The sequence below is a fragment of the Panthera tigris genome, chromosome B1 (assembly GCF_018350195.1).
Source record: "Panthera tigris isolate Pti1 chromosome B1, P.tigris_Pti1_mat1.1, whole genome shotgun sequence".
NCBI classification, from domain to species: domain Eukaryota; kingdom Metazoa; phylum Chordata; class Mammalia; order Carnivora; family Felidae; genus Panthera; species Panthera tigris.
Genome location: NC_056663.1, coordinates 26,567,379 through 26,580,192, shown reverse-complemented (window position 1 = coordinate 26,580,192; position 12,814 = coordinate 26,567,379). Strand labels below are relative to the sequence as shown.

The 12,814-nt window shown below is 47.5% G+C and overlaps 1 protein-coding gene across 2 annotated transcripts; it reads left to right on the top strand.

The window, feature by feature from the left end:
* The first annotated feature begins 1,287 nt into the window (after positions 1-1,287).
* On the top strand, positions 1,288-12,764 carry PPP1R3B (protein phosphatase 1 regulatory subunit 3B). Of its 2 annotated transcripts, none has more exons than XM_007093945.3 (2): positions 1,288-1,489; positions 8,066-12,764. In XM_007093945.3, exons 1-2 carry the CDS (start codon positions 1,458-1,460, stop codon positions 8,946-8,948), a joined length of 915 nt encoding a protein of 304 aa, XP_007094007.1. In that variant the 5' UTR covers positions 1,288-1,457; the 3' UTR covers positions 8,949-12,764. The 2 variants fall into 2 exon arrangements, with proteins under 2 accessions (XP_007094007.1, XP_007094008.1); XM_007093946.3 differs by lacking the exon at positions 1,288-1,489 and adding an exon at positions 1,515-2,262.
* The last annotated feature ends 50 nt before the right edge of the window (positions 12,765-12,814 follow it).

Sequence of the window (12,814 nt, the reverse complement as noted above, 5' to 3'; positions counted from 1 at the left end):
GAGCTGAAGGCTTGTATTGGACTAATGCAACCCACCAGAGTTTTAGTTTTACATTTCTAGTAAAATTAGAATTTGCACTCATCTCCCTTAAAGCAGAAGTTCCCAAATGCCGTGTTCAACAGAATGAATGTTCATAAAGCTAAATATATCCAATGTGAAGGAATAGCCTTTACTCTGAGATTGTTATTTTGTTTTTGTTGTTAAAGAGTATTTTTTAAAATAAAAGGACGGTAACACAAGACGGTAGGGTTTGTTTATGTTAATGTCTTGGCACTTTAAAAGGCTGACAACCCTCTATCAATTTCCAAACATCACGAAAACTAGAAAACTAGGATCCTCATCCCTGAAGTGGCTAGCTCAGAGCTGAGCGCCAAGGAGATGAATACATGACTATATAAATATATATTTAAATGAAACCATGTGAGAGGAAGGGTCTGGTCTCTTTTAGGGTCATCATTCTCTACAGACTTCAAGGTGTCTCACAGAGATCATGGAGGCCCTGTTGGTACAGGTAGTTGTAACAGATTCAAGCCAGGTAATTTCCTCTGAAATGTGCCTACCTATATACCTATATCTTCGGTACTCTGGCAGATGGCCCCAATAACAACTTTCTAAAACGATTTTACTGTATCCCTTTCACAGTTAACACCTGGACCCATGACTAACACAAAGCAAGCATCCGTAGTTACTTGTTTTCCACATGACCCTTACAGCTGAAGTGTCAGTCCCAGAGCGCCTCTACCTAACACGGAGGCAAACACACTTCACATTCTCCTGGGGCTCCTCTGGATCCGCACGTGATGGGGAAGTAAGGGACATCTGTGACCCCCCTGGCTCAAGCGTAAGATGAAGGCGGACCGCGGGACGGTGTGAATGCAACCGCAACTACGTCTGCAAATGTAGGCAGGCTTTGGCCCGCAGGGGCTTTGCCTAGGAAGAGGGAATTTGGCAAAGCCGCCTGCGACCCAGCCTTCTGGCTGTAACTGGACGCTCCTCTGTAGGAAAGTGCCTCTGCCCCCTGGCGCCCGTCCCCAGGCTTCTGATGAAAGAGTGACCCCACTGCCCCCTTCCCAGCCCCCGAACTGCAACACTATCACTCTGGGCGCGGGGCCCATCACGTGGCGAAGCGGTGCTATCCCGGACCGCGGCTCCACGGCCATTGGTCGACGGCTCGCGTCCCGAGCGCGCCCATTGGCTGTGGGGGGCGTTCACGTGAAAAGGGTTCCGGGATGGCTCCCCAAGTGGGGAGAGGTGCTGGAAAGTTAAAGGGAGCAGCGCGGCGGCTGGGAGCCTGAGTCCGGGGGACCGGCCGCAGGGACGAGGCGAGCGGGCTGCTCTCGCGCACGGACGGATGCGTCTGCCCGCCCAGGGCGCAGACCTGAGTCCCGGCCCCCCACTCCTGCCGTCGCCGCCTCTGCTCCTGCCACCTCGGCGCGGATGCTGCCGCGGGCTGGCGCATGTGTACTTCGGCACTTATGAGCTGTACTAGGTACGTCAGTCCCCAAGCCCTAGAGTCCCAGTGCAGGGCCGAGAAAGGGCTGCGAGGAGTGCGCAGTGGAGACCTTTGGTTCCTGCCACCTGCACTTGCACTGTCCAACTTGCAGTTGCACTACGGGGGTGGAACACTCTAGACGCGCTTGAGTGGAGAGAGCAACCCAGGGACCAGAGGTGGGATGGAGCCTGGCTGGATCCACGTGTTCCACAGAAGTGCGGGTCTGGCCGCAAGGAGTGGCCCGGGCTGGGACTCTTGTGCCGAGTTCGAACCTGGGACACGGCGCTTCCAGCCTGGGACCCGACAGTCCCGGAGAGTGTCCCCTAAATTGGGCAATTGGGGACTGGAGTACAAGAAAGGTCTCTTTTTTTCTCAGCGCCTCGGTTTCTCTGTAATATGCAAGGAAACACACTTGGGCCATCTCTCAGGTCGCCAAGTTGCGATGGGACACAGAGCCACCCCGGTCCCCGGTCCCCGGGCAGGGGCTGTCCCGGGACGGCGGGGGAGAGTCTGCCGCGCGGGGACGCTCTCGCGGCGCAGCTCCGACCGGGATTGCCCCGCCGCCCCGCCCTGGTGTGATAACTTGGGCTCCTCCCCCTCGTCGTCCTCCTCCCCCTACGGGTCATATCTCCGGGAACGGAGCGCAAGCCCTGCCTCCCGGACACACGACGCTCACGTAGTCCGGTGGTGGCGGCCTCTCCTGCCACCTCCCTGCGGACTCTCCGATGCAGCGAACCAGCTGGGAAGGGGGCTTCCCCGCGGTCCAAAAGGTGGGTGAGGGACAAGTCGAAGGAGGCTCCAGGAGTGCTTGGGGGCGGGGTGCAGGCCGGTTGGACCGAGGGGGGGCAGGGTCAGGATGGCTTTGACCTGTGGGATCTTCCAAGTCTGGAAGCTCTGGCCTGCCCCCTGCCCTGTTCATGCCCCGCTTTTGAACTCGGAGAAAGGGGTGTGGAAGGGACTTGCTGTAAAAGACAGGGTATAGGGTCCAGAAGGACATACTTGAAGAGTTGTGGCCTGTCGGGTGTTGTTTTCTGCTCTAAAGGAGAAAATTGAGGACAGGCTTGACTTGAATACTTGGGAGAGTTGCTGAAAGGTGTTGGAGCCTGTGGTCTGTGTGGCCGGGCCTCCTTGGGAGACCCAGGGTCAGGGAAAAGAGACGTTAGAGCTTTGAGCTGGGGTGGGGAGAAGAGGAAATGGTTCATTTGGCGAGGTTGTCCAGGAGCCAAGACTAAAGTGAAGACAGCCTGTGGACTCACCACAAGAGGAAAGTAGAGGTATTTAGGGAAAAGTGAGTGGGAAGAGAAGAGAAGTTAGTGGGCATTATTAGCAAACAAGAACGTCAGAGCCAGAAAGGACCTCAGAGGAGAAAGCTGAAGCCTGGACAGATTCAGTGATTTGCTCCAAGTGGGCAGCCAGGCATTCCCAGGCCAGTGCTGTTTCACATTGGGCATTGTCAGGTGGCAGGTGGAGTTTTCTTTCCTGTAATATGCAGCTGTGTGTGTGTATCTCAAAGATGCTTTAGATGATGGTTACAGGATAGAAGAGTTCAAGTGGCTGTTAAGGCTGTGAACAAGGGCCCCATGGTCTCAGTACAAAGGAAAATACGTCAACTGTATTCATATTATGTCAGCCAAACCTTTTGGGGGGGAGTAAAGTAATGGCAAAGGGGTAGATGGACATATCTTTTAAAAAAGTATAACCTAGTTGTGAATGCTTACCTAAGGTAGTTTCAGTGTTCCTGGTGGGTTCTTTGTCATCTGATTTTTCTGCCTTTTCTTATCAGAGTATGAAAATGGAGGACAAATATCTTGGCCTCAATCCCCAAAAAAGTTTATTCCTATAAAAGGCACAGCCAAAAAGTCAGTAGCTCGGCTGTCTGAAACTGTGAAGGTCATGTGGTTATTTTCTACCAGTCTATAGTTTTCACAGGAAAAACCACCATGACATCTAACCTGACCAGCCGTCCTGAGAAGGTGTGTTTTTTGGCACTCGTGGAACAGGGAAAGTGTTTCTGCAGAACTCTCCCTGTTTTCTCCAATTTTCACGGAGAGCTGGGATTTGCCATCTTTTGACCAGAAACCCTGAAATCTACCCTTGGGCATGGCCCAGTCTCTCGTGGCGCAAAATTGGTCTCTTGGGCATCTATGTGGAACCCAAGTGTTTGAGACTCGGAGTAACAGCCACTCGTATTCTCATGATCTTGTCCCGCAGCAAACTGGTATCCAGTCCTCTGTCATGCTCTACTGGTTCAAATATGTGTCTGTGTCTTCTCCTGCTGGCTTTTTCCCTGGCCAAGCTTGGTGACTTATATTCCCTGGTCTGGGGAGAAAGGGGCTGAGCAACCAGGGAGAGTGTCAGGCGGGGGCCTGAGATGCAGCCTGATGTGCACTGTGATGGCACCTGCTCGTTTTTATGTCATTTGAGGATAAAGCACCTTCCAGATGCCTTCCTTTCAGAGACTTAGGAAACTTACCTCGTACATCTCCACTGCTAGGAGGACTTGTGGGTGATGGACAGCCTTGTCACAGTCCATCGGGGAATTCCTGAGTAGAGGGTCAGGAGAGCTTCCATGAAACCAGAGTTTGGTACACTGCTTCTTAGAGAATGGTCTGGGTCATAAAAGCTGGGATCCACCTGTGAGGATAGGCAAGCGGCCAACAGTCAGATCGTATCCATATGTATGGGGCCACAGGGATTAATGTCCTCCCCTCCAGTTATGGTGACCCTAAAATAGTGAAGGGGACCCTGGGCAGTGATTGCTTGTGCAGTGTCCCTGAGGCAGTAGCCCTTGGGTGGCCAGGTAATTAACTTTATTTTTGCCTTTGATGGAAGAACGTTGCAAAACCAATTAGGCTGTAGAAAATGCCAGTGGAATTGTTTAATTAGAGCTGGCTCTGACCAGGATGTCACCTTCCCACCCCCATTTCCACTAGTGCTTAAGAGCTTGGTGATAGAAGGGAGCTCAGGGGCAAATTTACACCCACTGGGTCCAAACAGGAAAACTTTACCAAGCTCTTCAACTAAGTCTTTGTAATCTTTAGGATTAGAAATTGAGAGTGACTTTAGTTTAAGTGTGCAGATCCTTTAACTGATCTGCTTGTTTTAGAATTCTGTTTCTACGGTATCCTGAGTTTCCCAACCTTTTTCTAATGAACTGTGCGGCAAAGCACGTAGGAGGTTGGTTTGCAGGCTTGAAGAGATCTAGAGAAGAAGATAGAGAACTTACAGTTGACCTTGTGCCAACTCAGGCAAGGAGGAAGGACTGTAGTGGACTGAGGGCAACTCCACCCCCCCTTGGGTCACACCCAGGTTGTCCAGGGTGGGCAGAGTGGGAGGGGCTGGGATGCAAGGGTGGGATGCTCACTTTGGGGGTATTTTCAATCCACATTTAATTAAAAAAAAAAAACTTCCCGTGTTAACATTAAAGCTGAAAGTACGATTCCAGTGCAGTCTAACCAATGCAATCTGTCAGTGCAGAGCCCGATATGTGGCTTGATCTCATGAACTGTGAGACCATGACCTGAGCCAAAATCAAGCACGTCCAGCTCAACCCACTGAGGCACCCAGGAGCCCCTAGGGGTTTCTTTTGACATTGAACTCATTAGCCAACCCACAGACCCTCTGTAAACCTATCTTGCCTATTTCAGTCAGAACTTTTCCTTTCCAGGACGATTGCATGGATAAAACAGATAATAGAAAGCAAATTTGCTCCTAAAATGTTCACTCATTGGTTTTGTTAGAGGGGAAACAGTAAGACAAGTATCGTTTAAAATGTTATATTTAGGCGCGCCTGGGTGGCTCAGTTGGTTAAGCGTCCGACTTCGGCTCAGGTCACCATCTCGCGGTATGTGAGTTCAAGCCCCGCGTCGGGCTCTGTGCTGACTGCTCAGAGCCTGGAGCCTGTTTCAGATTCTGTGTCTCCCTCTCTCTCTGACCCTCCCCCATTCATGCTCTGTCTCTCTCTGTCTCAAAAATAAATAAATGTTAAAAAAAAAATTAAAAAAATAAAATAAAATAAAATGTATGTTTAGATAACTACATTGCAGCTATAATTTATTGTTTTTGCTTTGAATGTGTATGTTTCTCCAGTCAGTCATCACTAAATGGTTCCTGCATCCTAGGGGAAGGGTTATATTTCTTTTGGAAAATGGGATCAAACCCAGTACGTCTTTGTTCTTATTTTTCTTTGTATATTTGATCAAATATACCATCACCCTGAAGCCCCCCACCAGTGGGCAGGAACCAGGGCAGGCCTGAGAGCAAGCAGCCCAATCCCAGCACATACCTTCCCCTTTGCCATGGCGAGGGGAGAGAGGTTTGGGAAGGAATCCACACCCTGTGTTCTGCAGTTCACAGACCAGATTTTAATGCTGGTTTCATCACTGACTTCTTCATTAGCCCATTGTAACCATCAAATCAATATAAATTTGCCATGGTAAGTGGAATGATAAAAATTGCTTGACTTTAGCGAGGCCGTAGTGTTTGATAGGATAGGTTTTTGGCCAATCTTAAATATTTGAGGCATTTTTTAGATTCATTTTACCCCTTGATATGATTTTGGAAAATACAAGAAACACAAAACAGGAAAACAGAGTTCCTGAAATCACATCACCTGGATATTCTAAGGGTTTTAAATCTATCTCTAGTCTTTTTTTCTGCGCATATACCTAATATTTTTCTCCCACAAATCTAGTCTATGTACAATTTTATCTTCTCTGTTTTTTACATTGACAGTATATTATTATCCATTTTTTCTATGCCAGTTATATCTTTTTTTTCCAAATAATAGTTTTAATGATGATATAAAATTTTATCACTGGATGTGGTGGTATACTTGATTTAACCAGATACCTGTTATCGCTCGTTTAGGTTATTTTCATTTTCTCACGTTTTCCTCCCTAGGATGCTGCATTGACCATTTTAGTACATTAACCCCCATGCATTTTTCATTAACTCTTTAAAATGAATACCTGTATGCGATATTAGAACCAAAAATGATCGGGACGCCTGGGTGGCTCAGTCGGTTAAGCGTCTGACTTAGGCTCAGGTCATGATCTCACGGTTCCTGGGTTTCCAGCCCCACATCCAGCTCTGTGCTGACAACTCAGAGGCTGGAGCCTGCTTCGGATTCTGTGTCTTCCTCTCTCTCTGCCTTTCCCCCTCTCACATGCTCTCTCACTCTCTCTCTTTCTCTCAAAATATATAAAACGAATATCTCAAAACGAATAAATGTTAAAAAAAGAACCAAAAATGAGAAGAATATTTAGAAAGGTTGTGCTGACTTACACTAATACATGTGTTTATATTATCTTTAAAATGTCTTTACTAACTCAGTAGTCAATAACAGGCATTGTTTTCTAATCTAAATTCTTTAAGTTGGACATTTTGTATATTTATGGGCCAATTTTAATTTTTTTCAGGAATCTTCTATTCATGTTCTTTGCTCATTTTTCTGTGTTGACTATTTTACTTTGTTATTGTTTTGTAGGAACTCTTTGTATATGAAGGTATTAACTCTTTGCTGCCATGCTTTTTATAAAATGTTTTCCCAGTTTGTCTTTAATCATTTGGTTTTATTTTTTCTCACTTCTAGAAAAATATAGTTTTTAGGAAGTCAGATTTAACCTGATCTTGTAGCATGATTCTCTTTGCCTTTTATTCTTATAGAGACTATTTTCCACTACAGAAAAAAACAAATATTCACCTATATGAAAGGCTGAAAACAACTGAATTGTTGGCATTTTTTAAAAGAAAAATATGCTGGAATATAAAAATCTAGGAGCACGTGGATGGCTCAGTTGGTTAAGTGACCAACTCTCAATTTCGGCTTCAGCTCAGGTCATGATCTTACAGTTTGTGAGTTCAAGCCCCACATCAGGCTCTATGCTGACAGCCAGGAGCCTGCTTGGGATTCTCTCTCCCCCTCTCTCTGCCCCTCCCTCACGTGTGCACACACACACTCTCTCAAAATAAATAAACATTTTAAAAAATATTTAAATAAGTAAATAAAAATAAAAACCTACTGTACAGCTTTGTGTCTGTCTTCCCCATTGAATCCCAGTGTCTAGCATAATATCTGGCATATAGGTACTACCAATATTCGTGGCATGAGTTCATTTATTTTTATCCTATTAAAGCTGTCTTCACCAAAGTGTGTTCCTCAGAACATGTGTTCCGCAAGCTGTTCCACAAAAAAAGGATTCCTTAGATAAGTTTGGGAACTCTTGCAGACCTCCTGTTCTTTTCAGTATTCCCCAAAGCGCTCTGGCATGTGAGGCCCCCCAAGAAATTCCGACAGAAAAACCTGTGAAAATAGTTTGTTTTTTCATTTATTTTGACCCCAGTCCTCTTTTTCACCCCACTTTACAGTCTTAATGTCCCCTGAACCCAAGGTCATGCTGGATCACACTTGAGTTAATACGGAACCACAGCGGAGGGGGGGTGGGGGGTGGGAGGGGGGGAGAGGGGCTGGGCCAGAGCTGAAGGCAGACATTGTTCGCCAGTCCCCGTTCGAATGAGGAGTTTAACTTCTGTCTGATCTCACGGCCGTTTCTTTCTTTCCCCTTTTGCCAGGGTTCTAGCCTGTTCCTCTAACCCAATGATGGCTGTGGACATAGAGTGCAGGTACAGCTGCATGGCCCCTTCCTTGCGCAGAGAGAGGTTCGCCTTCAAGGCTTCGCCAAAGCCAAGCAAACCACTGAGGCCTTGCATTCAGCTGAGCAGCAAGGATGAAGCCGGCGGAGTGGTGGCCCCCACCGTGCAGGAGAAAAAGGTGAAAAAGCGGGTGTCCTTCGCAGACAACCAAGGGCTGGCCCTGACAATGGTCAAAGTGTTCTCGGAATTCGATGACCCGTTAGATATTCCGTTTAACATCACTGAGCTCCTAGACAACATTGTGAGTCTGACGACAGCAGAGAGCGAGAGCTTTGTTCTGGATTTTTCACAGCCTTCCGCAGATTACTTAGACTTTAGAAATCGGCTTCAGACCGACCACGTATGCCTTGAAAACTGTGTGCTGAAAGACAGAGCGATTGCTGGCACAGTGAAAGTGCAGAACCTGGCGTTTGAGAAGACGGTGAAAATACGGATGACATTTGACACTTGGAAAAGCTTCACAGACTTTCCCTGTTGGTATGTGAAGGACACTTACGCTGGTTCAGACAGGGACACGTTCTCCTTTGACATTAGCTTACCTGAGAAGGTTCAGTCTTACGAGAGAATAGAGTTTGCTGTGTGCTTTGAGTGCCGCGGACAGACTTACTGGGACAGCAACAAAGGCAAAAACTATAGGATCATCCGGGCTGAACTGAAGTCCTCTCAGGGAACAGCCGAGCCACAGAACGGACCAGATTTTGGAATATCCTTTGACCAGTTTGGAAGCCCTCGGTGTTCCTACGGTCTGTTTCCAGAGTGGCCTAGTTATTTAGGATACGAAAAGCTAGGGCCCTACTACTAGTGACTGTGCGTGACACAGCATGGCTGAGTGGGTCCAGGGAAGTCTAGCTGCAGTCACAGGCAGGCGGAGACGGAGCCAGAGAGCAGCTGAACTGCCATTAGGCACAGTTTTTGAAAAAGAAAGGATCCTACTCACTTTTTTCTGAAGCCAGCAAAACCCAGCCAGGGTTAGATCTCACAACTGGTTTCGCACGCCAGGGTAGATGCGGGGTGCTGGTCTGCTCGGCACCTGCGGCGGCCTCAGCCTCAAGGGTCGGAGCAGGAGACCAGTGCGGGAAGGGCCTGGGCGGGAACCAGCCTTGCGGGCAGTGCTGGAGAAGCTGGAGGGCAGTGGCTTTGAAATGATGCAACCAGGAGCGTGATCCGGCTGCCTGGAGGGGCCGCGCCTCCCTCCCCGGGATGTGGAAAATCAGTCACCTGAAAGTCACTCCGTGCCCAGTCACCTCCCATTGGACCCTTGCGGCTCATCTTTGTGCCCTGTCTGCCCAGCCGGGTCGCCCCCCCACCCCCCACCCCTTGCTGCTGCTGTTCCGGGTCTCCACGTACTTCACGCTTTATCTCTGTGCTCTTTTTTTTTTTGCATTTTATTTTCGTCCACAGCTCATCTGATGCAGAGGAAAAGATAAGCAAGGCAAATTAGCCTGTGCTGAAGACAGGCATTTCCTCTTTCTGACCCCACAGAGCGTCCAGCAGAGAACGATGCCCCAGTTAGCAAAAGTAACCGGCTCCAGTGCTGGGTTACAGACTGTGACAGGCAGGACAGTCTGGGTGGGACGCGGGTAGCATGTCCGCTTGGCGTTTGGGGGAGCTTTCGAAGTACTCGCTCCTGAGTCACCAGACGGCTCCGTTACAGGATTTGTTTGAACTCGCTCGCCGGTTTGCAGGCACCCCATTCTTCACAAAGGGATTTGAGACTCTCCTTTCCTCGAGAGCCCTCCTTCCTGCCGTGTTCAGGACATTGTAATTTGCAGATCCCATCTATCCTCAAAGCCTTCAGTGAGTGTTTGGTCTAATGCTGACCGTGATCTGCGACACCCAGGCCTCTTTCTGAGCACGCAGGGACTGTGACCTGGGGCTTCTTATTTATGGAGTGCAAGTGCATAAAGGGATCAGGGAGAAAAACCTCACCAAGTTCTCATATTTTATTTTCCATGTTTGGCGACTCTGAAATATCAGAGGTTACTTGTTCTTAACCATATTGGACTAATGCATTAAAAGTTGTTGGTTCATACTGATGTGAGACTCCTGGGACTTTCATTGACAGATGGATCCCCAGAGCCTGTGAGTTTTCTTGGGCAAGATTGGCTTGTACTTGGGGGTGTTTAAAAAATATTTTTACATATGTATTTGAAGAAGGTTGGGTTTTTTTTTTTTCTGTTTTGCTTTTGTTTTTGGAGCTTAGTTAAATGGCTGTCTTGTTTTCCTTTTGCCTGATCTGCGTAAAGTGAGGCAGGAAGAGGGGTGCACAGCTGCCTGGACACGGAGGCACAGCTACTGGCATCGGCAAGCGAGGAGTCGTCTTTGGCTTGCGTGTTCCAGACCGATTAGAAAAAAAACCTCCTGGCTTCTGTGGCTTTGTCCATTGGTGCCAGGCAGGTATGGAGGGTCCAGGCTCCTAGAGTTTTGTGGTTGGGTTTTTTTTTTTGTTTTTTTCTTTCTGTTTTGAACTTTAACATATTTCGACTTTTTAAATGTTCTTAAGCGGTGTGGTGGTTGATGTTAGTTCTCGTTCCTAAAACTGGCTGTTACTAGTCAGCGACCTAGTGCTTTATTGCTTATGCCTCTCCCAGGTGGGTAGGACTCGGGGATTGCGTAATACAATATATGGGACAGTCACATTTTTGTCTTGTGCTGAACTTGGGCAGAACTGTGTTTTATTCTAAGCATATCTTACATCAGGCACACAGACGGCACTTTTGTTGTTACGGATCTGGCGACCAGCACGATTGATAGTGCAAATCAAAGTCGAATGGAAGCAAAACTGATTTCATAGAGGTCGGGAATATATTTTGTTTTAAGAAGTCCTGGGCCACCTCCGTCCAGTCAAGAAAGGTACAGGGTGCACTGTCATTTACATGTTACCAGACTAAAGGGAACGAGATCACTCTCTATGCAAAAGAAAAATGCCTCAGGTGGCTCCCGTTCGTTTTTTCAGTAATGGTGATCTTCAGACATTCCGGGGTCAAATTTGAAATATGGTAATTCAGTGATCAGTATCTCTTAAAACAGCCATAAACCCTCCCCCCACCATTCTTTCCTGGCAGCTCACCCCAGCTTTGTTGCTGGGGGCACTGGTTGCAACGCCCCCCAGCCAGTACACCTGGGATGCTCAGCCTCCCAGGCAAGTCGTCACCTGCTTGCAAAGACCCTCCCCTGGCGAGAGAATGCAGTTCCCTGTCAGTCATTTCGCTGAGCGAGGGGCCTCTGAACAGTTGCACTGTCTTTATTCAGTCGTCAGTCCATCTCCCTTTGGTCTAGTTCTGTCCCAGGATATCCACAGATGGCCCCGGGACCTGCTTCAACAGAACCTCTCCTTCTTTCAGAGCTCACCATCAGTAAATAGGTCCACACACAGTGACAAGTTTCTTAGTTGGAGACGTCATTGCAGCCTGACTTGGGGGTTTGACCCTCAGACAGCTGTCGGTTATGGTGACCAACGTCCCCCAGCCCCAGTGCCCTTCCCAAGGTTGTCCCCAAAGGACCAGCCTCCCGCCCAGAAATGGAGAACCAGCTCCGTTTCATTTCCTATTTATTTCCCAAATACCCTGGGAAGCATTGGCAAATTAGGTGCAATAAATAAGCTGGACTATAGAAAGATACGTAATAAATAAGCTTTCAGTGTTTCTTGGAAGGTATGGAGCATTTGAATGGGTTTCTTTTCTCTTTCTCTTTTTAAGTATTCTTATGGTAGGGGAACTGGTGAGAAATAAGGGGAGTTTACGTAGTTCTCCAGAAATTAAAACCATTTCAGAGTCAAGGTAGAATTTATTTTTCCTCTAAGATTTAATTTTAACTGTGGCAAAACATTACTCTTTTCAACGTTTTTTTAAAGGTGTAAATTGTGAACTGCTAAAAGAATGTTTTTGTGGTTTTGATCCTTGCATATAATTTGCATTTTAAAAACAAGCATTGCTTGTAGTCACTTGGATGTTAAATGGGTTGTATATTATGTTTATAAACCAAAAAAGTGTCAGCTCATTTTTTAAAAGTGCCCTGTTTTCTGGGCTCTTCCCTCTCTGTGAAGTGAACGAAAACCTTGCGTGTTGCCCACCTGTTTCCTCCTGTAAAATTCCTCCCCTGGATGTGTGGCCCTCTGCTCTGGGAGGCGCCCATCACTGATACTGGGAATAAAAAGTCATGAGCATAATGGGACCTTACAGGGTCCTGGAAGACCTTCTGGCAGGTTCTGTGCACTTCCTGACCGGGAAGTTCGGCTGTGGTTACACGCGCCTTTGCCTTGCCATGGTCGTCAAGCTCGTCGGCCCAAGTTGTAAAGCTGTGAATGTTTTTGCAGTTTGGGTGATCTGATCCCAGAGACCTCTGGACCCGTGAGGACCCCCAGGAGGGCAGCTGCGATGACTGTGGCTCACTTTTACTTCAGTGTGAATGTAAAACGGAAGGCTTGTCTTCATTCGATGCCTAAAAGTGCCTTGTCGTGAAACGTCTGCATGTTTTAAAAAAATAAATATTTTTGTACACAAAGTTAAAGGGGGGATGCACTTTAAAATCACAAGAATGGGTGTCTTTTGTGTGGTGTAAGAGAGTAGGTTGTCTGTATCTCAAATGCGAAAATATAATAAAGGTAGAAAAAACAAAACTGAAACTGTTCTATTTTAAAACTGACTCTATTCTGGGAGTCAGTTAGAG